This window comes from Drosophila subobscura, chromosome U (assembly GCF_008121235.1).
Source record: "Drosophila subobscura isolate 14011-0131.10 chromosome U, UCBerk_Dsub_1.0, whole genome shotgun sequence".
Taxonomy (NCBI): Eukaryota; Metazoa; Arthropoda; class Insecta; order Diptera; family Drosophilidae; genus Drosophila; species Drosophila subobscura.
This window is the reverse complement of record NC_048534.1, coordinates 21,110,632-21,138,391: the sequence shown is the minus strand read 5'-3', so window position 1 is coordinate 21,138,391 and position 27,760 is coordinate 21,110,632. Positions and strand designations below refer to the sequence as shown.

General features: G+C 42.7%; 1 protein-coding gene across 1 annotated transcript; it reads right to left on the bottom strand.

Moving 5' to 3' along the window:
* Nucleotides 1–3,051: 3,051 nt before the first annotated feature.
* Nucleotides 3,052–5,189, bottom strand: LOC117901671 (malonate--CoA ligase ACSF3, mitochondrial). The gene is made up of 3 exons (XM_034812511.1): nucleotides 5,027–5,189; nucleotides 4,774–4,963; nucleotides 3,052–4,708 (listed from the first exon to the last, which is right to left on the bottom strand). The coding sequence occupies exons 1-3, from the start codon at nucleotides 5,111–5,113 to the stop codon at nucleotides 3,186–3,188; spliced, it is 1,800 nt and encodes a 599-aa protein (XP_034668402.1). The 5' UTR covers nucleotides 5,114–5,189; the 3' UTR covers nucleotides 3,052–3,185.
* Between the last annotated feature and the right edge of the window lie 22,571 nt (nucleotides 5,190–27,760).

The window sequence follows — 27,760 nt, the reverse complement described above, 5'->3', positions numbered from 1 at the left end:
CTTTTGTGTATTATATTTTTTTATTTCCAGACAAGAATCATGGAATGCTAAACTCGAGCATTTTAATTGAGGAATTCCCAAAAGAATTTCCTTTGCCTTTCTCATCATATTTTTGTAATCATTTGTTTCCATTTAGTCCGTACAAATCTCAGTTGACCTTCATGTTCTGGATTGGCTATAGTTTTCAATAGAATAATTTCTTTACAAATTTCCTTATAGTTCCGATATAGTCCTATTTTCCAAAAGTATTTTTCTAGAAAGATGGCGCAGAACATCGCGACCCGCAAGCCAGCGGTTCCTGGTAAACCCAAGACCACAAAGATCGCCGAATCGACTGCAGTGAAAGGTAAGGTACCCTCGAATCAGTCTGCGCAGCGTCAGTTGGGCTTCCGTAAGCAGACCCAGGACACCCCGACCAAGACCAAGCCTCAGGATGCCAAAGGGCAGGACGTGCGGATTCCCAGCCAGGGGGCAAGGACGCCCGCACGCTGGAATATACCCGTAGCAGACGTCACTACAGCTGGTTACAACTCGTATCAGAGATTAATGGACCCTCCAGCCAAGAGCCCTAGGATCGCGATACCCGTGGCCACTGCTCAGCATGTTCCGCTCAAAAAGTCAAAAGGTTCGAAGGAGGTAAGGGCCAAGCCTAAGTCAAAGTCGCCCAGTCCCGAGAAGAGCAACCGCAACAAGAGCTTCTTCGACAAGTATCTGAAGTTCGCCTACGATCTGAGCACCCCCGAAGGTGTGCGCCAGCTGGAGGCGCATTTCTTCCCCACTGATATATTGGCGGATCAGCCGAGCACCAGCAAGGCCGCTACCACCACGACGACTACACCCAACAATATTGTTGTCAGCAAGCAAATGATTTCCACAAACGATCCACGTCCGGCCAAGGAGGAACCGAACAAGCGCGATAATTCGATTGAGACCATTCTCGAGAGGAGCAAATTCTACTAGTATGGAGAGGGGCTTTGGCATGGCCCTCGATTGCAAAAATTCCCAGTCATTATTCCATGTTATTCCACTGAAAATTAAAGCATACAAATTAAAGTTTGGACCTGGGCATTGGTGTGTGGAAATAAGTTTCTTTGCGATTACTCTGGGGAATTCGCCACTCAACCAAAAGGCCCAATAAGCGTTAACAACAGTTTTGTAAGTGTATGGGAATTAAGAGAAAACAACAGAGTAATTAAGGATTGGACATAACAAATTTTAACATACCCTCTGAAGGTTTAGGACTTCTCTTTGATACAATTTTAGAAGTTTAGAATTGAAGAAACTTAAAATAAGACAAATTAAATACACTACTGAACATCTTCGTTCTCATTTGTTCCACAAACATCTGATGATAACCATAATACCCGCTGCTTGTGGTATCGTAAACACTCATACACAAAAGACCATTTTGGCACACAGCTTAAATGAAATTTATTGTGTGGTATACAGTCATCTCACGCTCCCCCCACTCTCTTTGTCTCTTTTTGCTGTATGCAAATGCTGTATGTATTATGCTTTGTTCAACACAAATGCACACCCACACAAGCTCACACACACGCACGCGTGAAAAAGTACCGCAAGCCAGCAACAAAAGCAAACGCATTGGGCATTGTAAATCATAATCAAAACAATAGAACAAATGAAGCTAATGTGGCGCAAGCAGCAGCAGAACAACAACAGAATGCCAGGCACAAAGAGAGTGGGAAAGAGATAGTGGTGTGTGGGGGAAAGTGTGAACAATGAGAATGCCTAGTGGGAGGAGCATCATACAGAAAGCGTGGTCAGAAAAAATAAAACTTTAAAGTTGGCAAATCCATTAAAATCAAGTGAAAATTGGTGTTAATGTACGTATTTTTATAGACTAGGAAATACCTGGTAAAGCAATTTCGTTTGGTGTTCCTCTCAATCTTAATTATCTTTTGGTTAATTTTAAATTTTATCGCAGGTAAAGTACTGCCAGAAAACAATCAACAAACTGTTTTTGTAAGCATTTCATGAATATATGTAACATAGAGGGTATTACGATAGGGATCCCTCGGCCTACGATTTTGTGGAACAAAAAATAATTGTCAAAGATGACGGCCACTGCATTGTTAGTGTGATTTACTGCATTGGCATATTTTATTCAATTAATATTGTTTTGCAAAAATAAAATAATTCACCGCCCACAACAATGGCGTGTAATTAGTGGGAATTGATTTATGCGACTGCCGGCCGTCTGAATATTGTGAAGCCCCAATTGATGCTGGAACAAAACGTGCTTAATGAAATGCAAACAGTCCACAACAATATTCAATTCAATTCAATTTTGTGCTGTGTTTTTATTATTATGCGCAACGCTGTATGTAGCTGGTTGACATCGGGTCAGATCTATTTTATCAAGTATTTGGTCCCCTTCAACCAGCTGTATCAGTTGTTGATGTCAACATATTAAAAGCTTTGAAAATAGCAAACATTAAAGTGAAAAAACAATGATTCAACTTTTTGTTCTCGCGACAAACAACTGTTAAGAATTAATTAACATGCCATGCATTAACTGCAACATATTTTGCATCTGAAATTTAAACTTGGAAAATGTTCATCGATGAAACACAACAAAAAAACAAAACAAATCAATTAAATCAAACTTTGTCAATAAAGCAAGAGCTGCATAGAAAAACTTTTAGTATGAAATACCAAGCGCTGATGAATTCCTTCCCTATTTACATGGACCTCATTGTTAGTTACCGTTATTTGCAGGCATCGCATCATCGTCGTGCTGCGCATTCCAATGACACGGACCACGGCAGCTATGCAAAAAAATCTTCTCTACGAACGGGAGATGCAAAAGGGAGAGTCCGATAGGAGGCAGCGACAGCAGCAGAGTCTTCCTCTTTCTAACGAGCTAGAATTTCCCTGCCGTCCGTTGGCATTGTGAGAGGAATGGAATGCTATGTGAAAGAATGCCGTTGAAGCGATTTTTTGTATGAGCTGGCTGCCAGCAACAAAGACAGTAATGACAGACAGATTCAATAGAAATTTTTAATACCTCGACTCAAGGACATAATCAAATTAAAGTTCATCAAGAGATCGTTTGGCAATGCCTGAAATTTCATTTATTCTTTCGAGTTTCGTGTTTTAAAAATTATCGTGTAAGATGAAAGTGGTCGGGTCGAAATGTCGACTGAGCATTAAACGGTGGCAAATTACTTGGCGACTACCACCTTTACGACCTGAGGACATTTGTAGGGTGGCAAGTGTTCCTGGCAATATGACTCGATGGACTCCAACTCAATTTCGACATTGGGCGAGACAATGCAAATGACACAGAGTCGATGGCCCCACACCTCATTCGGGATGGCCAGTACGGCAACATCGTTGATTTTTGGATGCGAGAGCAGCACCTTCTTGACCTCCGAGCCGTTGAGCTTGAAACCCCCAACGGTTACCACATCGCACGTCTTGCTAATGAAGTAGAAGTTGTCATTGTAAAAGGCGCACATGTCGCCGGTGGGTATGAAGTTCTCCTCCACGTCTACTCCAGGCAGATGCTTGCAGGCAATCTCCAGCTGTCCAACCGCCACAGCTTTGCTGGGATCGAAATTGGCGACAGGAATTTTGGAGGCCTCACTGAGGGGCCCCGTTTTGATGGGACCATCGACATGGTTTTGGCACTTGAAGATCTCTTTGCCAGTGGGACTCATCAGGCGGGCAGTGACGCCCAGCAGAGGGGTGCCTAGCATGCCCGTCTTGTAGTTGGGTGGAAAGGATCTGGGCTGTGGTTTGGGTGCACGTATTTGGTTAACCACTTTGGGTAGCTCCTTGGGACCCTCCTCGATGGCATGCCCCAGCACGAAGCCCGTCTCCAACATGCCGTAGTACTCCAAAATGTGGTGGCCGGTGATGTCGCGCCAGCTATTGAATACCGAATCGGGCAGCATTGCAAAGCCAGTGGCCATTAAACGCATCTTCTCGCTACAGTGCTTCTTAATGTATTCGACCATGCGCGTATCCTTGAGGAACATCTTTTGGTATTCGGCAATCATTTGCTTGTATACGATGGGCATGGCCAGGAAGCAGGTGCAGCGCTTTTTGGTCGACAGATTGACGCCCAGCAGCGAGTTCCAGATGCTGCTGGTGTTGAAGCCGCCCTGCAGCACGACATTGCCGCCCACATGAAGCACTGCCCCAATGGCAATGTGCATGTGCAGCATCGGCAGCACGGGCAGCAGGGTATCGTTGGGCCCCAGGCGCCAGGTGTCGATCAGGCAACGGACCTGGGCATCCATATTGCGATGGCTGAGCATCACCGGCTTGGGGCTATGCGTCTCGTTGGATGTGTAGAGCATCATGGCCATGCTGTTCTCGTAAAAGTCATTGGGCAGCATGGCCTCTGGCATTAGTACGCCCGACTTTCCGGTGATCACCAGCTGCTGGGCATATATCGTTGTCGAGGAGATGTCCTTCACGGGCGGCACAAAGTCATGGTTTAGCATAATGGTGGCAGCGTTCAGGGTTTTGGCCAGTTCCTCCATAATGTTTTCGTTTTCAGGTGTGCCAAGCAACAGGCTTGGCCGACAATCAACCGCCTGGAGACGCAACAATTCCAGGGAAGGTAGCGTACGCAGTGGCACTGCCACCTGGCCGGACATCCAGCAGCTCCACAGCATCACAATCCACATGGCATTATTGGCACAGAAAAACCCCACAGGCAACGAAGCGCCGCTGCCTGAGAGCAAACAAATAGAGGTGTGAGAGATCCAGCCTATAGCCGGTAGTTTGTTCAATAGCTACCGCATATATTTGAGATCTGTATGGACAATCGCTTGGCTGCCATATACAACTGGAAGTAGGTGTACTCCCCGACATTATCCCTAACGGCCAGATCGTCCGGATAGAGCATAGCCTTCTTGTATGTCGGCAACAATACGTTGCTGCGCTCCTCCGAGTAGAAGCTGTTCCGCAACTTCTCAACATAATCATCCTGTGCAGCAAAACGACAGGGAGTGGTATACAAACTGGGAATATCGCTTGTTCAAACACTAACCTTGTAGACCAGATCTAAGCAGAAGTAACGCAGCGCCATTGGGCGACATCCTACACGCTGATAGCCACGCAATAAATTTGACAACATTTTTTCTTTTTGTATTACTTTGCTTGCAGCGCTCTCCCTCACTCACACCACGGTCTTAATAGCTTTACTGCAAGACAGAGCGGGCACGCACGATAGGAACAAAGCTATATCAAAACTTTGCGGAACTTTTTGTTTTACCGTTTTACGCTTTTCCGTTTCAATTTATTTCGATTTTGTAACTTATACTACAATTTGTGATTCGTTGCAAAAGTGTTTTATTCGGCTATGGGAAATTTTTGAGCAATTCTGACACACTGCTTTGATATTCTCATGACATACTAGTACCAGCAATAAAATTATGGAAAATTCAGCTTTTGGCTGATAATTCTAGGAAATTCAGACAACCCAATTACTCATTTTGGATGTCGAATGCATTAAGGCTAAGAGCATTAAGTATTTACTGTTTAAATACGTGAATGAGCGCGTATGTTGCACATTGTATTATATGCAAATATTTGTGAGAATTTCTGGCAAAGGCAAATACAAGTAAATCAAACATTTTGCATTATTGAAAGGCATCCACTCGCTCCTGGCCGTATCCGATATGAGCCGCCTGGACATTGCTTTCAGGTCTCAGTTGGAGTTCTATGAGCTGCGCTTATCAAACAAAATGAATTTAATTAATTTTATAGCCTGAGAGTAGGAGGCTGGCCGGCTAGCTGGCTGGCCGGCTGACTGGGTGGGCGGAAATGGCCACTCAATTAGTTAACAAGCTGCGTTGGAATTTTCACTCTAATCAACTCGAATGGAGTCCAGCCCAGTCCAGTGCCAGCTCCACTCAAGAGCTTGCCAGAAAATTTGCCAAATCAAGTGATATGCAAATATCCACCCAAAAATACAACCCCCTTTAAACAACAATTAATAGAATGAGTCTGGAACTGATTTAATAACTAGAAAGAGAGTATAACGCTCGGGACTTTTAACTGTCCATTAAAGTTGGCCGGATTTAATCGTCCACCTGTGATTGAGTGCTTATTTCCATAGATTTAGAGTATCCCAAAGTTACTACAAAATATTATTTAATTTCAAGTACTAGACACAGTCATAGATCTCTTCTGCTCGACCAATCAAGCCTCTTTCGCTTGCAATCTTGCAAGAAAATCGTTGATACCCCGCCCCCAAAAAGGGTAATATGTAAACTGCATAATCCAATTGAAAATGTAATGTTAAAGCCATGCAAAAACTAGTGAGAGATAGGAGCGAGTAGGAGCGAAAAGTAGAGGAGAGTCGGTTGGAAAACTTGATCAAAGACAACTTTGGTCCGGGGGCCATAAATTATTCAATTATGCGCAACCCGAAAGCAATCGAATCGAAATGAAACGAATCGAATCGAATCGAGCTGAATTGAAAGTTCAAATTGCATTGAATTTCAAAATGGTCAGACGCTTAATCAAGCCCCAACGAAATGGAGCAGAAGTAAACAAAAAAAAGTAGAAGAAAAAAAAAGATAAAGTTGCTTTCTCTCTCGCAAGCGGAATTCAATTTAATGTAGATTTACATGCAGGCGAGGTCGAGGCAGTTTTTCTTTATTTCTTTCTGTATTTTTTCAATGAGAACGCTTGACAAATCACCGCACAGGAGAACTGGAGTGGTTGAGGTGAGGGAGAGCTGCCTGCGGCCGTGTCATGAAATGAAATCGACATGAAACCAACGTGACCAACGTCATTAATTATCGCCGGCAACGCTGTACCCTGCTAATTACGACATGGCCAGGCGCCAGCCTCCTCTCTGGCTACGGACTCCCTCCCTCCATACTGAGGTGAGTTTAAGTGCGCATTGGTTGGAATGAGATGGGTTCAGGATGTGGCTGTGCGCTGTGTGTGGTGTGTGTGTGTGTGTGTGCTGTGGGGGAGGTACAGTCGTCGCTCTCGCAGCTTGGCAACATGACGGCGCACATTTTGCATTTCGACCACGAATAAAAAGTGTGTGCGGCCTGCCGCAAATAAGTACAGTGTGCAATGGCCCCGCGGGCGGGGGGAGATTGTGCAGTCCTCAATGGGGTCCACACAAATAAAGGCAAAGCCAATGTTAATTCGAGGGGGAATATATCCGGCGTCACACATTAATATTATTCATACGTTTCACCTTAAAAAAAATGTCTGACTTCCTGTCTGTATGCCAGTTGGACAGCCCCCCAACGGTTAGCCTAATGACTTTTATTTTTTACTCGTGGCAAAGACAACTTTTGCCACTTTTATATCAATTAATTAAATAGTTAAACACACCCAATGGTCAAGTATTTTGTGACTGAGACATGCCCTCGCTGATTTATGTTTCTTTTTGAATTGATTAAAGAAATTAGAGGATTTATTGAGAATTTCACATTCAAAAAACCAATCACTTGTGCATTTTCCCGGTCAATATCCTACTTATCACAGCTTTTGTAACCTCAGAGTGTATCCTAAAGTCCAATGGAGCTTGGGCCCTTCTTTCATTGGCTCTCAATTTGCTTAGAATTGTGATGGAGAGAAGTGAAATTTGATGAAATGTTGAGGAATTCAATGGAGCAGGACAAAGATGAAGAGCTGCTGACCGCACAATTCATTTTGTCATTTTACAAACAAGTCGCTGTAAAAGATAAGTTCCACCGAGCACTTACGCTGCTTGAGCCACTGAAAAGCGAAAGGAGACACACAACAGGCACTGTCACAGCAGCAATAAATCGGACAGCAACAGAGAAAGGAATTGCGTCCGTGTTCGAAACTTTTGATACCCATCATTCCCATTCCCAAGCAATCGAATCGAAATGAAACGAATCCATTAGCCCATTCTTGGCTATCTTCTATACACATGTATAGGATAAAGTAATATTATAATTGAGGCTCCAAAATATAACAGCAAAGATCTATGAACATTTTCACACTGCTGATCAAGAAAAACTTGGCTATCTTCTTATCCAAACTATGGTAAAATATAATGGTACCCTCCCTATAGTGCAAGCGGCACACAAATAACAACTGATAGTCAGAGAGATTTCTACTTTGCTCTCCACTCGGACCAATTCAGTGTGACCAAGCGACCGCAGTGAAAGGCACAAAGGACCCAGAGCCAGAGATATTTTTCGCTGGAAAAACCCTAAGCAAAGCATCACGAAGGGAGGAAGGGAGGAAGGAGGGCTGGGGCAATCGGGCGGCAAAGGAGGATTATGTTTTGGGGTGGCGATTCTGATGGTTCTGCGGTTATGTCAATATGACGACAATAGGATTTGCTACGATAAGCTTCTCTGTGGTCCTTGATTCCTTAGTGGAGTGTGGATGGGGTGGGACAGTGACAGTCCATTCGGTCCCATCCAAGTGACGGTTCTGCCCTGTGCCAGCTCTGACGTCTGAAGAGTTCGTCGCTGATAAATGAAATTCGCAAAATAAATGCACTGAAGTGAGCTTAACTCGGCCTCAACACAGTCCCACAGTCCGAGTCCCCACGGCACAGTCTCCCTCTCATTCCATACTGAGTGTCGACGTCAGCAGTTCATAAATATTTTGCCTCATTTTGCGGAGAGTATTATTTTATTCCCACTTGTCAAAGCAAAGTGGAACACAATCCACACAATCAAACTATAGCCTCTAGTTGGTTTTTCAAGGCCTGAAAATGTGGGGAAGCCCTAAAGAACATATTGAGATGGCATAGAGACGATAAATATTGGCTGCACGGCTTTACTGTGCGGAGAACAATTTAGGAGAATATTAATTACTTGTTCTTCAGTTGGCTTTTGCTGTAATTTATTGTAAAAAGAATCCATAGGAATAACCAACCATAACAAATGTTCTCTGAATCGCACATCATGAAATTTATTTTGGTATAAATTTAACATCCAAAAATCCTTTTTTCGCTGGTGAATTTATAACTGAATCCGATTTTAGTGCCACCTTTTAACACATACCAATTGATGAAACTTCAAGTGTCATTGCGGTTAATCCGATCAACTGTATTTTAAGAAAGTGCACTTCCATTAACAAAATTTATAGAGTGTGCTTAAAAAATTATGCCCATGATACAGTACGTTGCAAAAGCATAAGTATGAAGTTAAATTAAAACATTAATCTGCTGCTGACGTACATCTTTATTTATTGAAGCAAACAAGCCATTCATCAGAATAGAAACCCATAGAAAATAATTTACTGTAAGCAGCACATAAATAAGAGCCGACAATATCCAAAATCCATCGCTTAAAAGGATTTGAGAACATGTTTCTAATGGATCTTCCTATGCAAATATTATAATCCATCCATCATCTTCATATTTATGGTTCTGACTGTACCGATGGGTCATTAAAACTGATGCTCGTTCAAGTTTCCTCCATCATATAATTATCGTTTGTTTTGTCACTGGACTGGCAACATTCGCAATAATTGAAGTGCAGCATAAAATATTCCCCATTTAATGGCGAGCATTTTAAATAATTTTAAATGAACCGAACGGTGGGGCCATTCCAGAGAGCCATTAAAGAAATAATAAGTGGATGTAATTTACGGATTGCAGTTTTACACCACAAAATAAACATTACAGAAAAAAAACGTGTGGAGAAAGCAGAGAGAAAGATTTCACATTTAAAGGGAACAATTTCAGTTGATTTTAATTCACATTTTCTCTCTTATTTTTTTGCAAATGGGAAATCTCAAGCAAATAACTCACGGAAAGGACTTTGAAGAAATCTCTGCATTCATGTCCTTTGCAGGTGATTTGGTTGTGGGAGTCAGGCTTTAGGCTGCGAGTCTTCTAATATGGCCATATATCTTCTGCTGACATAACTTTTTATGCCCAAAAAGGACTAAAAGGACTAAGCGTCAGATGAGTGCGATGTCTCTGTCTCTGTCCTTGTCCCTGTCGCTGTCGCATTCCCTGTCGTGCTTGTCGCTGTCGCCCCAGTGCCAGGGGAGTTTTCAAAGAGTGAGAAGAGGACTTCCGGAAATACGCTTCACGTTTTACTGAATTTGAAAATTTGAAAATTATTCATGAGCATGTGGAAATTAAATTCAGGTCCACACAAAAGAGATTTATTTGCCCGCCTTTCTCCAGCTCTCTCTGCCTCTGACTTGCTGTATATTCGTCTCCTTTGCTCTATGAAATGGAATGAAATGAAAAGGCACTAAGACCAGGGCCAACTGGCTATTTATCTGCCTGACCGTCTGCAGCTCCACCTCAAGCTCTTTTTCTCAGTTCCTTTTCCATCTTCATTTATCGACTTCAATTCCTTGCTGGCTTTTTGGAGTTTTGTTATACCCTTTCAAGAACCCTAATCCTTACTTCGTTCTAAAACTACCACAAATTCATGAATAAAATCGGCGAAAAACACAATATGAATGAGAGTGTAGGTGTTGGTGTATCATTGAGAGAGTGTTTGTGGGTATTTATGCAGGTGAAGTGTCACTGAAAATGGTCTCTCGCTCTGTCTCGCTCTCCTCCTCATGAAATCCGCTAGCCAAATACCCATTTATATTTACATAGGAGAGAGAGCAAAAGATCTGCACACAGAATAAAGTAAATGTATTTCTCATTCCTTTTTCTCCTCTTCTTCACATGGCCAGGCCTCACGGGACCAATATTACACGCTTAAACCCTCCTCCCCTCACACATACATATACAAGTAAGAGCACATGAGTAAAGTAAAACAGAAATACGCAATTCAGCTTACCGATAATATTGTCCCGTTGGTTTTGCTTTTGTGCTTCTAATTCGCTACGCTGCACATGAGGTTCGCTTTGACTATTCGAAGAGAGTTTACTATAGAATCATGACAGGAAAGAGTATGAACAGAAAGAAACACAGCAATACAAAATTCCCCTTACCGATTTTGTCCTGTTAGTTTTGCTTGCGCGCTGCTCTTTTGCTGCGCTGCACATGAGGTTCGCTTTGACGATTCGAAGAGAGAGAAGAGAGACACCGCACGACGCTTCGACGACGGAACCCGCACCGAAACCGCAAACGAAACGAACGAAATTTCCAATAAGCGAGCACACATTTTGGGCGTATTAATTTAAGGTGAGGCATAAGTGGACGTAAGTTCGTGTGAACACACAAGATGAGAGCAAGTCAGATCAGCAGATTAGGAATGCCTCACCCTATCACTCACTTCACTTGGAACGCTCGTTCCTTTTTCACTTTCACTGCGCTTTTTTTATGCTGGAGTGGGAAAGGGACAAACTTAGCGCCAAATTTTTACACACACTTTGCTGGAACTGAGGCAATGACTTTTACACATTAAAAAAAAGACTTTACGCACAATATAATATGCTTATTTAGATATTGCCATTTTATGCCATTTTGCCTCTTTTTTCGCCAACACATTAGACCACTACACTTCACTTATTCGCCGAGCTGCTTCATTTTTCGCCATTTTCGCCAACACATTTTCTTACATTAAACACACACTTTGTTGTTTATTTTTAGTCAATCACAACAACACTACACTGTACATCACTTCACTTCACTACACATCACATCACTTTTTTGCCAAACTGCCATTTTTCGCCATATCGCCATATATGTACGCCTAGCTGCCATTTTCGCTTTTTGCCATTTCGCCAACGCCAAGTACTCTTTGTACGCCAAGCTGCCATATTCGCCATTTAGCCAATTCGCCGCCGCCATGTACGCCATGCTGCCATTTTCGCCTTTTTGACAATTCGCCGCCGCCATGTACTCATTGTACGCCAAGCTGCCATTTTCGCCATTTAGACAATTCGCCGCCGCCATGTACGCCATGCAGCCATTTTCGCCTTTTTGCCAATTCGCCGCCGCCGCTGCCGCCTTTGAGCCAACACATTTTCTTACACTAAACACACACTTTTTTGTTAGTTTTCAGTTAATAACAACAACACTACACTGCACATCACTTCACTTCACTGCACTACACTTCACTTTTTCGCCAAACTGCCATTTTTCGCCATATCGCCATATACGCCTCGCTGCCATTTTCGCCTTTTGCCATATCGCCAACGCCGCTGCCGCTCTGGAACCAACAAATTTTCTGCACTAAACACTTCACTTTCACTTACACTTTCACTACACAACTGCACCTCACTTTAGTTTTTTTATTTAATTCCCGAAATTCCCGATTTATACGGATATAAACGCGGAGACTACGAAAAGCGACCCGCACCCGGCACCGGTTGAAATTTAAAAGAGCGTGCACAGCGAAGATGCGTGGGCTGCTTAGCGCATTTTATGCCATGGTGTTGACATACAAGGTGACATCTTGACCGCTGGGCGGTCTCCCACAGCGTAAGCCTACACCTCGTTAGTAAGAAACCTTGCGCTGCTGTTCTTGACGTTGCTCTCTCGCGATCTCCTCTCTCATCAGCTAGTTTTGCTATGGTGGTGGTGGAATCTTTCGGTTCTTTTTGTCATGTACAGCTTCACCATCTTTTGCTAATTGCTTGCGTATTGGGAATTGACTCTCATTGAAATCACTGCCCCTTCACCTCTCCCTCTCATAGAGCAATAGGTAGCCAAGAGAGTGCGCTTGCGAGAAAGATGATGAGAGGGTGTTGGTGCATTGCCGTCGGCTTTGCTGTAGAACATTCTATGCTCTTGTTATTTTTCTCACCCCCCTCATGATTTAATGCATAAAAGAATAACTTATATTTCGGGTGTTGTGGGTGGGAGAGAGATGGAGGGGTTGGTGAGAGCTTTAAAGCGCGTGGTGTAGGTACAGCCAAAAATGCATGGGCGGCTGCGCTGCCGGCTTTGTTCTAGAACATTCCATGCTCTTCTTCTCCTCACTCCCCCCCTCATGAGTAAAGCAAAAGTCCGCACATTTCGGCTGCTGTTTGGTCACCTGTGGGTGGGAGTGAGATGGAGTGATTGGGGAGAGAACTAAAGCGCGTGGTGTAAGTACAGCCAAATATGCATAGGCGGCTGCACTGCCGGCTTTGTTCGAGAACATTCCATGCTCTTCTTCTCCTCACCCCCCTCATGAGTAAAGCAAAGATCGAACATTTCGGCTGTTGTTTGGTCGCCTATGGGTGGGAGAGAGATGGAGGGGTTGGTGAGAGGGTAAAAGCGCGTGGTGTAGGTACAACCAAAAATGCATGGGCGGCTGCGCTGCCGGCTTTGTTCGAGAACATTCCATGCTCTTCTTCTCCTCACCCCTTCCACCCGCATGAGTAAAGCAAAGATCGAACATTTCGGCTGTTGTTTGGTCGCCCATGGGTGGGAGAGAGATGGAGTGGTTGGGGAGAGGACTAAAGCGCGTGGTGTAGGTACAGCCAAAAATGCATGGGCGGCTGCGCTGCCGGCTTTCTTCTAGAACATTCCATGCTCTTCTTCTCCTCACCCCCCTCATGAGTAAAGCAAAGATCGAACATTTCGGCTGTTGTTTGGTCAGCTGTGGATGAGAAAGAGATGGAGGGGTTGGTGAGAGGGTAAAAGCGCGCCGTGTGCAGTCAAAAATGCATAGGCGGCTGCGCTGCCGGCTTTGTTCGAGAACATTCCATGCTCTTCTTCTCCTCACCCCCCCTCATGAGTAAAGCAAAGATCGAACATTTCGGCTGTTGTTTGGTCGCCTATGGGTGGAAGAGGGGTTGGTGAGAGGGTAAAAGCGCGTGGTGTAGGTACAGCCAAAAATGCATGGGCGGCTGCGCTGCCGGCTTTGTTCGAGAACATTCCATGCTCTTCTTCTCCTCACCCCCCTTCCACCCGCATGAGTAAAGCAAAGATCGAACATTTCGGCTGTTGTTTGGTCGCCCATGGGTGGGAGAGAGATGGAGTGGTTGGGGAGAGGACTAAAGCGCGTGGTGTAGGTACAGCCAAAAATGCATGGGCGGCTGCGCTGCCGGCTTTCTTCTAGAACATTCCATGCTCTTCTTCTCCTCACCCCCCTCATGAGTAAAGCAAAGATCGAACATTTCGGCTGTTGTTTGGTCACCTGTGGATGAGAAAGAGATGGAGGGGTTGGTGAGAGGGTAAAAGCGCGCCGTGTGCAGTCAAAAATGCATAGGCGGCTGCGCTGCCGGCTTTGTTCGAGAACATTCCATGCTCTTCTTCTCCTCTCCCCCCCTCATGAGTAAAGCAAAGATCGAACATTTCGGCTGTTGTTTGGTCACCTGTGGTTGGGAGTGAGATGAAGTGGTTGGTGAGTGATGAGAGGGTATTGGTGCAGCGCTGTCGGCTTTGCTCCATAACATTCTTAGTAAAGGGCAAAGTGGAAATGTTAAAACTTGATACACACTTGATATTTTCGTAGCAATCCATTTTGTGGCCTAATCTGCTAAAGTTTCTGCCTTCAAATGTATTTGTTCATACATTAAACATATGTATGTTTTAATCCTCTACACATCCATATATTATTCCATGGTTCTCCTCCCCACCCCTAGTGAATTCCAAACTTCGACCCACCACATCGAAGCTCCACTTGTTATTTTTTTATTGGTCCGACTTATCGCAAGTTTTCCATTATAAAATTAGGTCAGCTGCAAAAATAACTCAACTCAACTATTTTACTAGTCTTTTTTTATACTCTTATTCGTATATACTTTTTTCCTGCTGCGGTCGCCAGACAAATATTTAGTTGGTGGGGGTAAGGAAGCGGTTCCGGAAAATGGAAAAAATGCTAATTTGTCAGTTTTACGCTGACATTGGTCCGAGTCGGAGTCCGAGTGGGAACCCGACTCTCAGATAGGACTGCCAAAGTAAGATGCCATCCTCATCCTCATGGCCATGGCCATTTTTGTTGTTGATGTTGTTGTCACCCAATGCTAGAGCATAGCATGGCATACAATACGTACTATCCCATCCCGTTTTTGGGTTCCTTTGGTCTGTTGTCATAAAAATTGTTTCCATTACATTATGCTGATTTTGTGCATTTATTCAGGCCGAATGTCCCGTTCCCGGCATGCCGTTCGGAGGGTATCTGCTTTGTGGCAACTTAATTTCCATTTTTTTGTAGATTCCGTTTTTGCCAGAGCAACTCCACCATAGATTGTGTTTGTGTACTTTGACCAAAAAGCAATTTCTATTTTCTTCATATCGGACACACAAAAGTTGACTTTGTTGTGCTGCTGATAGTACAGAAAAAAAACCTTTGGTCAAACAATATAAATATTTTTTTTTCCTTAAGCTTTTCATATTTTCCGCTTGGACATGACATGGAGATGGCCCCCTTTGAAAAATGCCCGAAGAAACGAAAAATAGTTTATCCTGCCTGTCGATAACGGAACTGATTTTATAGGTAAAATTTATGGCCGGATAAGCATTTATTTTGATTGAAGTGGCCACCACTTATTTGGGTCCCTCGACTTCTCCACAAAATTTGCTGAATAAATGTCACAGATGTATAAAGAAATTTGCGGAGAGTGCCAAAATATTCTAAAGAAACAATAATAAAATGTTGCATATGTATGTACATACACGAATTAATTTATTCATAATTCGGTTTTAATAATAAATTGGTACTAATCTCTGTTGGTATACATCTGAAACTCTTGAAAAGGATAAATGATAATTTTAAGAGCATATCCAACTTCAGTAAAGTTTTCCCAAACACACCTCTACCTACGAGCGAACAAAAAAAAAAACGAACCGAACTCATCAACCGCCAGTCAAATAACCAGAAAGGAGCAACAACTATGCGACGCGGACAACCGACAGCCGAACGATGCGCGACATGTCAATGCAAGAACCGCAACAACAGTAACAATAACCGTTAAGAGAAGGAGGGTATAAAACGCGAGCTACCAAACACCGACGCCTTAGATACCCAAACATCGTTTCTCCTGTGGTCATCCTATATGATTAAATTTGCCAAGAATCTCGGTAAATTTAAAAGTTTCCGCAACACAATTCTTTATTTAGCAGACATTTAATTCAAATTTTATACTTTAATTGCGCCTTGTCTATCGAGCCTTGTTCTGAAAGTTAGCTCGTCGTAAAACGATACGATTTAGGCCTTAAAACCTAAAAAAACCTAAAGGAAAAGCGAATATCGATGTATTGGCATTGCTTATCATAGTGATCAAGATAAAACATTGTTGGTACGGAGACGTGTGGTGCTTTTTCGATAAATCAGAATACTCTACCTGCAAGGGTAAGCAAAACAACAACGAAAAACTGTCACTTTACGCTGATTGCATCAATTGAAGCTCCACTGTGGCGCACGTCCATTCATCATCCGGTTGCTTCATCAACATGAGATGACATGACAGCGGCGGTTGGGACAGCCCTTTTTTCTCTGTTCGAGTCCGCCCTATTCCATAGATCTACGCATGGACAAACTAAACGAAGGTTTCCACCAAGGAAGATTTGTATGAGGTGGGTCGATCTCAGGCGTACTTAAGACAGTAGCTTCAAGTCGGGGTTTCAGATCAGTGATGATCATATTTAGTGAACGTTACGAATGATTTTATTTCTATGAAAAAAATAATTGGGCAGGCCCCACCTTATAAAAGCCCACCCTGGCTTCTACCAACTAAAAAAAAAGAGAAGTAAAATAAGAAAAGAGAGTGTGACAGGGGGAAGAAGTGTGCAAAAGTTTTCAACTTTATTTCGTGCTTGGGATAGAGCGTGCGATGGTTGGGCAGTGGCAGATGCAGAGGCAGGGGCAGGGAACGAGGCACACACAAAGAAAAATAACGGATTCTTGGGCAAACAGAGGACTAAACGAATTTCGAAAATAAAATTACAACTTTTTGTCCTGGACCGAAAGGATGTCGAGCAAATTTCAGTTCGTTTGCTTGTTTCTCCCCTTCCACTGCCATCTACCAACCGAAAAATAGAAGGAATCCTGAAATTAGTGCCGAAATGAATGACGGCAGCGGGTTCGCGCACGTTTCAGTGGTGCACCATTCCCCCATCCGATTCGTGTGACCATGGGTGTCAGCTTCAGGCCAAAGGCCACAGGCACACGTTACGTTTTTTACCGATGGTTCTTGAGAACAAATATTTATATGAGCATCTGATGTGTCCTGTAATTTGTATTAAATAAAACGCGGAATATCTTAATTACATCGGTCATAAAACATTCATATCCATGAACAGATGGTACAAAAAAGGTCACTTAAAAATGAATCGTGTAAAGCCAACTGAAAGGAGAGAAGACTGAAAGCGATTGAGATTGGCCTCAGGTTTTTTTGTGGAGCTAATTCCTGCATTACGATTCGTTAGAGCGGACTTTGATGCAGACTTTCAGACCAATAGCAACACCAACAGCTATACAATTGGCCAAAAGTAATCAGGCAGGCGAAAATGAATTGCCCAGGAGCCGGTTACTAAGCTTCCCTGCCGCTGTGTCGTGATCCTGTCGCTCAACACTTAGTGATGACAATATCCAGAGATATTTATATATACTAAAGCATCTTTCTGTATAAGTATATTGTTCGTATCCTGTCACACATCATCTTAGCTCTTCGTGTAGCTCATCCTTTGGCACATGCATGTGGGTTTCATCCCTAATAAGCAGTCAAAAAGTTGAGCAGCTTAATTGCTTTCATTTGGCTTTGCCGTCGACGCATCAATATGACGCTGATTTTTATATGGTCGAGAAGGATACCCTGGGAGAGCGCTGAGGGGAAGAGCAGACAAAGAAGTGCAGGAGAGAGCACTACGGGCTCTGGGATGGATAGGAAGAAATTTTCCAGTGCACTTCACTTGGCAAACAATGATGCAAGAAATTGATTTTCAACAAGCTCAAGCTCAAGTGCGCTTCACCCAGCCACGCCCACACAAATGCACACCTCCTCTGTCTCTGTCTCTTTCTCTCTCTCTGTCAGTCTTTCTGGGCACCCTTTGCAGTTTGCCAGCCACCCCCTCGCTGTATACATTTGGTACTTGAGGGCGATGGCGGCAAAAGGCTCCCTCGTCTGACTTGATGATGAAACGTTGTCTAAGACAATTGCTTTTTGGTCCAAAGTGCAAGAAATAGATAAAATTAGTGAGGGGCGTGGCAGGCCAGCTCCAGCTCCAGCTCCTGGCCCAAGTGCTCCTTGACAATCGGAATGGAAAGGATAGGAAAAAGGAGCGGCTCTCTGTCTACTTCAAGTGGTGCCCAGAGCCATCATCAAGCCGCTGCAATCTCAGCCAAATCCCAAAAGGCAAAAATGAGAAAATCCTTCTTTTTTTTACACAGTATTATCCAAATTGTATTTATTTATTTTCTTGAAGTTTCTCGAGCGGCAACCAAAATTAGCAAACCCGAAACAGGTTTAATTAAATTGGTTATTTTCCTGTGGCCCATAGTGATAGGGAATGCTCGTATGAGTGGGATAATAATAGCTGCAATTAATCCATTAGGAACCTCCCATCCCTCCTGTCGTACCTCCGGGTTGGTAGAGATGCAGCGTCAGTTTGCCACTCTTATTGATGTGCACCCTGAAGGTGGTGCCTTCGACTTCCAGTAGATATTTTAGGTCCTTTTTTGGGGGCTGCAGGAGTTTCTGGACCAGTCGGTCCCTCAGCGTGGCTGGAAGAGTGTTGTTAGGTGTGCGGACCCGCCACTCCGTCGGCCCAATTACCCAGTCCGTGGACTTTTTGACCACCGGTTCTTCTGCTGCACCATCGATGATGGCTTCCTGGTCAGGTATCGAGGACAGGCAATGTGGCTTTGTGGGCGACTGGCATTCCGGGAAAGGAGGAGACATGCTGGACACCTCGGGAATCGCGGCTGACAGAAGCTTGATGTCCAAGGGCTCTCTTGGCGTGTCATGGTCTAGTCCACGTGGATCTTTCCACAAGCTGCTTTCCACCAACTGCTTCTCGGGCTCCTCCTGCACCATGATCTCTGCAAGCGACCAGGGAATGTCCCGACCATCTAGTCGTAAGGACAATCCTCCACACTGAATGGTTAGTTTAAAACTAAACATAAAATCTCTGCCTAGGATTAATTCCTCTCGCATTGACGGCATTATGATAAGCGGCATGTGGACCTGTTCAGTTCCCAGTCGTAAAGTTACCATTAGGTACTGGGACGCATTAATAAATGTGTCGTTGGCCTGTCTGACCCGTACATTGCTGGTCTTAACTTCTTGCCCATTATCCAATTTTCGGGCTAAATGCTCGTTAATGACACTCAAGCCGGCGCCTGTGTCAAGGTTTGCCACCACCGTTTGGTTCTGGATGTTGACCTGGGCGAGAAGCCTACCATTTTTTAGCATCAACATTGTTTTCCTCAAGCCCTCAAAAAGTTTCCAGATTAGATTCAGTTTCCGAGAGTCTCAAATGTAGGATTCTAGATTGCGCAGTGATAATTTCGTTCCTCTTGCAAATTCGTGAAAAATTAATGCTAATTAAAATCAGACTTTTAGCGATGACACAATGAAACGTGACGAGAAGAACTCGACGTATCGATAGGTCCGAACGATGGGATGCAATAGTTTAGTTAACGATTATTGAAATCAATAGGCGCGTTCACCAGGACAACCTTGATCACCGATCGATGATCCGATCAAGTTTTTGATCGGATTTTGAGTATTGGATCGGGAAAAAAGAACGATCCAATGAGCTCGTGCCTGGAACGTGCCATTGCTCTTGGCTCTTATCGATAACTGATATATCGATAAGAGCGAATCGGAAGAAGAAGAACGTAAACAGACACATTTTTTTTCTGAAATCCGCGTTACGTTGGTAAGGAATCGCTCGGACGCGTTAAATAAATTCACGAGAACTCTGGACCACCTCAACTGAAGAAAAAAGGTTCATGCGTGTTTACCTCCTATAAGTATGTATGTTTGTTCCTGAGTGTGTGTACACATTGCGTTGCTGCGTATTTAGTTTAATTGGATTTTTTCCACATTTGTTGTTTTTTGCATGGCCTTTCCTTTGCTGGCTTCCAATTTTCCGCCTCGTCAGGATTCCTTGGACTGGCTCGGGCTCTGGCTCTGGCGCTGCCCTCGTTGTTTCTTTTAAGGCGCTGCATTTGCATAATGCGCAATTATTTATAAAAGGCTCTGTCTCGCTCGCTGCATTTGCTGCTCTCTCTCTTTCTCGCACTCGTATGTACCTGGCCAAGACTCCCCAGCCAGCGATGTTAATTAAAAATTATTGTAATTTTTTAACGCGTAATTATGCTCGAGCACTCGGCCATGACGCTGCTTTTATTTATTGAAAGTGCAAATTTCTCCCACGGCAGAAAAAGCAAAAACCAACATTCACACAAATTTCATTAACGCAGTCCAAACGCCGCCTCACTGCATGCCAAAAGCATTTCTACTCTTATCACACTTTTCCTTTCCTTTTCCCATGCAGGTCAGGAAACCTCTACAATGGTATGATAAGCCAAGACGATGAATACAAATTCTCAACGGATGAAGACTCGCATAAGTGCCAAATCTCGAATTGGGAATGCTACGTGGGGAATTACGTTTCACTTGCGGCGAAATAACTGGACGAGCGAGCGATTTGGGGATTAGAAGAAAGCGCAAGGAGAGAAGCTTGCGGATGAAGACAGACGGCCAAAAGGTACGAAATATTTACTAGCGTCCGATTTTTGATGACACAGAAAAACTTGAGAGTAAATTACAAGCAAAACCTTGAAATTTCATGAATTTTCAAACAGAAAGCATATCTATGCATTGGCATATGGCAATCCACTTTGATCTGGCATAATTCCTAAACATTATCGATCACTCATATCCAAGCTAGAAGCTGTTAAAACTGGCCTTCTCACTGCCATCTAGAAAATCCTGCTCTTGCTGCTACCAATTGAAGCGGTTTGTGGGAGTGCAGAGCTCAAATATGGTTTGTATTCCAGGTGGCTGCGTGATATCGGAAGCATTTTCGAATGCTTGAGAAGATAGAGACAAAGCCTGCAGGCCAACAATGGGTGCACACATGCACTCACCCGCTTGCACACTCTCGTTTATGGAAATTGTCATTATACAATGCAGCGCGTGAATAATAGGCCCGACCCAGATGAGGTGCATTAACCAAATGAACCGCATCGCAAGCAATAACAATAACACACACACAAGCACAGACATCCACAAATATCCACCCAGAGAGATGCACATCATTCCCACCCACATCTGCACACCTCGCACATATACATATGTACATCTGCATACATATAACCCATAGCTTTCCACATCTTTTGTCAACAACCGCCCACGCGGCGTATGCGAAATGGGAGCTTAACTTTGGCCTTTTGCGAGATGCATGAGTGGCGATGGCAGGAGAATAAAGACCCCCTGAGAGATTGAAGAGAAGAAGTGACGGATAATTCAATTTAAGTGCAAAAATAAATCAATTAAAACCTTTGCTTATCGAATAAACATCTTAAAGCCTTATGCTGTTAGGGAGATATTAGCAAACTATTTCTTCAAACTGTTTTGTTATATAATTCTTTTAATATTTTTAATTAAAATATTTACCAATTTTTTTTGTTTATGTTGTCATTCACCTACGAAGGCGAGTCATCGAAAAAGCATCGACAATCGGTGCCAGATTGGTTCTCTCTGCAGTCGTAAAGCATTCCCGGTGGGCAGCTACGCTTTATCTTACTAAGATCGAAGTGCTTGCACTCGCATAACTTCTCATCCTTCGTGTAGATGCAGCGCAGAACCGTGTTTCCACTGCATGTACTTGGCCGATGGCCCCTTAATCCGTGTCCCGAGCAGCGGCAGACTATGATGATGCCGATGATGAGCCACACAACCGATTGCATTGCCCTCAACGATAGTGAGAACCCTGAAGAACGTTTATGGCCATTTAACAGCGGTGTGGCCACATCTAATCCGTTACGAATTAGACCTGAATTGTGGCAAATGTGTGGTATTGCTGAATGCAGTTTTAAGCGGAAAGAGCGAAGGCTCTACACTAGGAAATATTTTGTTAATATTTTGGTAAGTGATTGTAAACCCTTCAAACTTTATTCCGTCTTAAACTGATTCTTTATTTGGTGAAGGTTGAAAGGCACTTATTTCCTGGAACCCTTTGGTAGAAAGGGTTAAGCACTTTTAGAACCATTTCTTTTTTCTGCAAGTGTAACAAGTCACGACCAATTAGTGCCGGCCCGGTGGGCTCTGGTTGGAAAATTAATAAGCAAAGCTTGTCAGATCGGGTCTGGGAATGGGTTGGTCTGGTCTGGTCTGGAGCTGCACTCGTTGCGAGTCAGACTGGGACATGCACAAATCGCATTTGATTCAATTGAAGCTCAAAATTATTGATTGAAAGGCAGCAGCAGCAGCATCATCAAGCTGCAAGCTGAGCAGCCAGAAAACCCAGCCCCGATCCAGACTAGAGCGGAGTTTTCTTTCTGGAGGCGGTTGCGGCTGCGGAAAATTGCTCGTTTGCACATGAGCTCAGCTGAAAATTGCAACGCGAGACACGTAGAAAGGAACCCTAGCCAAATGATTGGCCGTGTCAGAAAAACTTATCACGACTCTCTGGAACGTCCGTTGGTTATGCTGGCTATTGGGTACGCTATGGGATTTGCCTGCCTTCCCCCTGCCTTGGCAGTTTATCAGCAGAACTCTGTGTTTTCAATTACGCTCCGAAGATAATATGCCATAAGCCAAAGAAATGGACATAGAACTTTTCCACCATCTCCCATTAGTTTTTGCTCTCGTGAAGTCTTCTGGAATTGACTGCCAATTGAAGCGGTTTCCAAGAGCAATAAAAAATGCACAAATTAGAACGAAATCTTTTAACTAAGATTGAGAAAACTTTAAGTAAGAGGTGAATATCAGAAGATTAAGAATTCGTCAGATGTCTACCTTTTTTTCATTCGAAATCCATCAATTGATCTCAATTAAACTGCTCTCGATAAAGCTTCGCAAATGCAATCTCATCGAGAAATAAATACCGACTTTATGTGCATCAAATTCAAATCCACTTAAAGTCTTGAAAAATCTCCTGGAAAGCTGCTCACAATGCCATCGTTAATGGATCAATGAATGCAATCAGCACCCACATCCACATCCACGTTCACGTCCAGCAATCAATACTCAATGACTCCGATTGCAGGCAAGCCAAGCTAAACCACAAACGCTTTGGGTGTAGTTGGAGGCCACTCGAAAGTCATCAAAGCTGTTATCTAATGGAATTCTTAAACTTCTGACCACCTCCAGTCCAGCGCCAGACACACACCCCATGGGGCGTGGACGCTGCACAGCTTGGCCATAATTAAACATGCAACGCATAATGGCGCCCTAATGGCTAATGAGGGAGCCAGCAGGGTAGGGAAATGGTTGGCAGGAGCAATGGTAGAAAGGAATGCCAAGAGAGATGCCAAGCTGAGGAATTTGCATTTTTATTCCATGCACTCGAAAGACTATGAAAGGGTCTATTGCTACAGCAGAAATGAAGCAGAGAATGCGTTTTTTCAAACCTTATGTCTGAAACTAAACCAACAACAAGTGTTGCCATTGCTATATGTATATCTAGGTACTACGAACCTTCTGTTATGGGGGATACTTTCGTCACCTTCCTACCAATTTTAACTTGTTTACGTATATAAGTAATATTCAATGGTCTGCGTGCCATTCCTGTCTTGGCTGCCGCCAATGGAATTGAAAATTAAGTCATTAAACTGGGGAAGTGGCCAGGGCCAGGGGCAGGGCCAGGCCAAGTGGCGAATGCGTATTTTTTTCAGTGGAATAACTGCCAGCTGGAATGAGATCTCGTCCAAAGATTAATGATTCTCGAAAGGCGATGGACGGGAGATGGACAGAGTTGGACAGGGAGAGCTGTCTGGTTGGGTGCAAATTTCCATGCAATTATTTCCATATCAACGTGAATGCTCCGTGAAAAGTCGCGCGACTCGAGCAATGAAAAACCGATTTGCTGTTGTGACAATTGTAATTTTTCACTCGCTTGATTTCATTGTTTGAGGGAAACTGATGCTGCCACCCACACAACCAGGACAGCCACTTCCTCATCAGTTGCTTTCCGCTGCTCCGCAGATAATCAGAGGTTCCTTTTTGCCCCTCAGATCCGTGTGCTTTTGGTTCTGCATTTCATTTAAATGATTACGGTTTTTCATTTTCCCTTTTGCCCATTTATGCTCTCAGTGTGTTTTCTTTTCTTTGTTTTTGCGTCCGCCTGGCGACCATCACGTGAGGCGCACATTTTTCATTGGCCACGGTCCCCCTCTCGCCTGAAGAGCGCCTGGGCCGTCTTTTGGGTATATTTTGCACTCCATTGGCAGTCGGAGGGGTCTCTGGGATGACCAATTGGTTTTATGGCCCACCATCCTCCCCACTTTATGCCTCCTGTTTATGTTGGCAAATTTTCTTTTACGAGCCTTTTCATTCCACTTCATTTTGTTAATCAATTTGTGTGTTGGTGTCTGTGCGCACTGAAAGAGAGGCTGACTAAAACAACATTCGCCTTCCATCAAAAGAAAGGGGAAAAAAGGCAAAAGATAACTCAGTTGGCAGCTCATTTCGCTGACAGACCAACTAAAATTCATTGTATAACATAAAGTTAAATTTACAAAAGAATTATTCTTTACAAGAGACAAGGAAACTTTATTATTTTGAGCAGAAGCTATCGAATTTCTGAGTTTCCTTGATCATAGAATTACACCTAAATAAATTCCAAATAAAGATGATACTTTTCTGCAAAGTTATCTCCGTTTAAAATTATGTTTTGCTGCTGGAACTTTATTTCTTTAAAATTAAATGGCTTAATCATATAATTTCTTCCAGGCAGACATCTCTTTTACGCCACAAAAACAGACGCAGCCACAGTTTAAGTTCGTCTAGAAAGGAAGTGTGCATATTTATGACCATGAGCACTTTAAACTCAAAGTCGTATAACTCTTTGTTAGGTGTGCGCCCGCTCTCGAGAGTTTAATAAGTTTAACCATGCTTAAGGCACAACTTTTGTGGTGGTGGGGAAACTGTTTTATGCATGCAAAATAGTTGAATAGTTTTTCATTTTCCCACTCAAAATTAGCTTGCCGCAAATTGAATACATCTAACCAACATATATGTACATACAGCTGTGTTCAATGAAATAGTAGTGCCGCACCTCACCACTTTCAAAACTATTTTTAAGACATTTTCAATCATCCAAATTAAACAAGTGATACCTTTTTAGAAAGCCTGGAATGTACATATTACGAACCAGAAGGAATTTTGGATTAATTGCATTCCATCTTCTTGATTTACATGACTTTGCAAAATTACCCATGAAAAGTGCTGTTCAATGAAATAGTAGTGAATTTTTTGAAAATCGAAAAAAAAAACCGAAACTTAAGTTAATACCTATCTTTCATATTCTACATGTTTCTTGAGGTTTAATATTTAGTTTTTTAATAATTTTGATTTAGTTACTTCCTTACTCCCGCCTGGAAGGAATTAATAAGGTCCTGCCCAAGCTCCAATAGGATTTTAGCCAATCCTTTTTCAACCACTGGCTCTAACCTTACTCTGGATCCCGGAATTGCATTTATTATAATGCATTTAGCATTTCCCCATAAGATTTTGATAACATTCAGATTCAGGGACTGATTTGAACATCGAAAATCGCCGATCTTTTCAGATGAAACCCAATTTCCCCACCCAGTTGGCGAGCTTTCTTGAGTATTTAGGATCATTATCTTGTTGAAAGCTCCTTTTCAAAGGTTTTTTCAACTGGAATATGAATGTAATGTATGAAAAAGCATGCTGGCCCACACAATTTTGTAAAACGCTCCAACTAGGAGGCTAGGAAGTACCACTTCATGTGGACTGGAGCTCATAAGGATCAGCCCAACATGCCCAATACCGTTTTTTCAAGAATTTGAACACTAATCTGATGTCTGTGAACGCCAAACCTATTCTTTTTTGTTATTTCTTACCATATTATACAACTTTACACTCATCAGTCAAAAGTATTTTTTTCACTGCGACACAGCTCAGCCACATGCGTTCTTGCAAACTTTAGCTGTATACCCCTATACTCTCAGAGACAAACGCGTAGCTTTCTGGGATTTCTTGCAATTAAATAATATGAAGTCATTCGTCAACGAGCTGTCATCACACTTACAGTGTGATATAAAATTGTTTTCATAATTTTTGAGGATATTGAAGACCTTGACCTTGCCTTCGACCATCTTCGACCATCTACTAAAAGACAATTTTTTTTCGCATAAAAAATCATTTTTCAGGGTGCTTTTTTAGTTTAAACTATTAAATATAACAGTAAAAGCACATTCAAATTAGTTTTGAAGTCCATTATACCTCCTGATTTTAGTTTTTAGTCTAATTCTAAAGTCTCCCATATTGGACCGTTCAATGATTACTTCTACGCTCCAAAAACAAAAGTACCGCTATATTCAAACATTTCTTTCATCAAAATATTCAATATATAAACTAAGCTTACTGATGGTAACTCTTTTGAATTGATTTAATTTGTTTTTTAATTTTTTTTTAATACTTGCACCCAGCACTACTATTTTATTGAACAGCAGTTTTCATGGGTATTTTTCTAAATTCATGTAAAACAAGAAGATGGAATACAAATGGAATAAGATTTCATCTGGTTTATAATGCTTACTTTCCAATCTTTTCAAAAAGGTATAAATTGTTTAATTTGAAAGACTGGAAGGGTCTCAAAAATAGTTGTGAAAGTGATGGGGTGCGGCACTACTATTTCATTGAACACAACTGTATGTGCATATTTCTATGAATGGTTAGACAAAAATGTAGCTCATGTAAAAATAATTTGAGTATGCGGCTTCGACTAGCCCCAGCCCTTGCACATGTCAATTATGCAAATTCGTTTTTCGCTTTTATGGCCACCACGAAATGTTCCCAAAATGTTTTTATAAATTCATTAGAAAACTAGTCCTCTACTTCATCTCTTTCTCTCTCTCTCTCTGGTCACAAAAATGTTTGCCTAATTTGATTTTCTTCTCAACAAAAAGAAGAAAAAAACACACACAAGGATAAAAGATAGTTGGAGTGTGGTAAACTACAAAATGATAAGTTTAAAGTTTAGTTTGATGAGGCGGAAGAAGCGTGAGTTTTCAGGAGAGAGCCAAACAAATTTAAAGTCATGTTTAAATTGAATAAAAACATGAAGAAAATAAGCTTCAAAGTTGGAGCTACATACACCACACACGGAAAGTCGCGAATGGCTAGAAGACATTGAATAGAATATTTCCATGCTTCCGCAGAGAGCTAGACATCCCCAAGCCAAATCGATCAATAAATAGCACAATTAAGTGGTCAATTTTTGCACCTTAAACCGAACCGCACCACACATAAAATGTAATTTGAATTTCAATTAGTTAGACACCATCACAGAGCGCACAAATATTGAATTAAATTTAAAATAAATTTCAATTACCAAAAAAATAAAATATGAGCCAAGCCGCATACGACCACTGACGGTCGACATGATACAAAAATACTCGTAAATGCAACATTTTTAGAATATCTCTTGGCTCCCCTGCACACCCCATTTGGTTGTTGTGTGGCACCGACAGACCAGTCCCTAAACCCAGAAGCCATCCAGAAAGAGAGTGCGGTGCCACTGATGGGGCATAGAGTAATATTTATTATCACAAAACATTTGTGCAAATGTCCTTCTCGCATAAGCAACGATGTCGGCGATGTCGGCCGGTCCTTGGAGAACATTTATCTTATTATCTTTGCAGCAACAGCAACAATGTCGCATAAATAAGACTCAGTACAGTCCGGAACAGCCAGAGCAACAACAAGGCCAACAATGAGATGATGAGCAACATTAGGCAAGGACAAACAAAAGCCAGAGCAGCAGGCTTCAACG

Coding starts and splice junctions, on each gene's coding strand:
- LOC117901671 (XM_034812511.1), bottom strand. CDS start 5,113: ATGTTGTCAAATTTATTGCGTGGCTATCAGCGTGTAGGATGTCGCCCA. Junction 4,964..5,026: donor GCTTAGATCTGGTCTACAAG/GTTAGTGTTTGA, acceptor TTTGCTGCACAG/GATGATTATGTTGAGAAGTT. Junction 4,709..4,773: donor ACAGATCTCAAATATATGCG/GTAGCTATTGAA, acceptor GTTTGCTCTCAG/GCAGCGGCGCTTCGTTGCCT.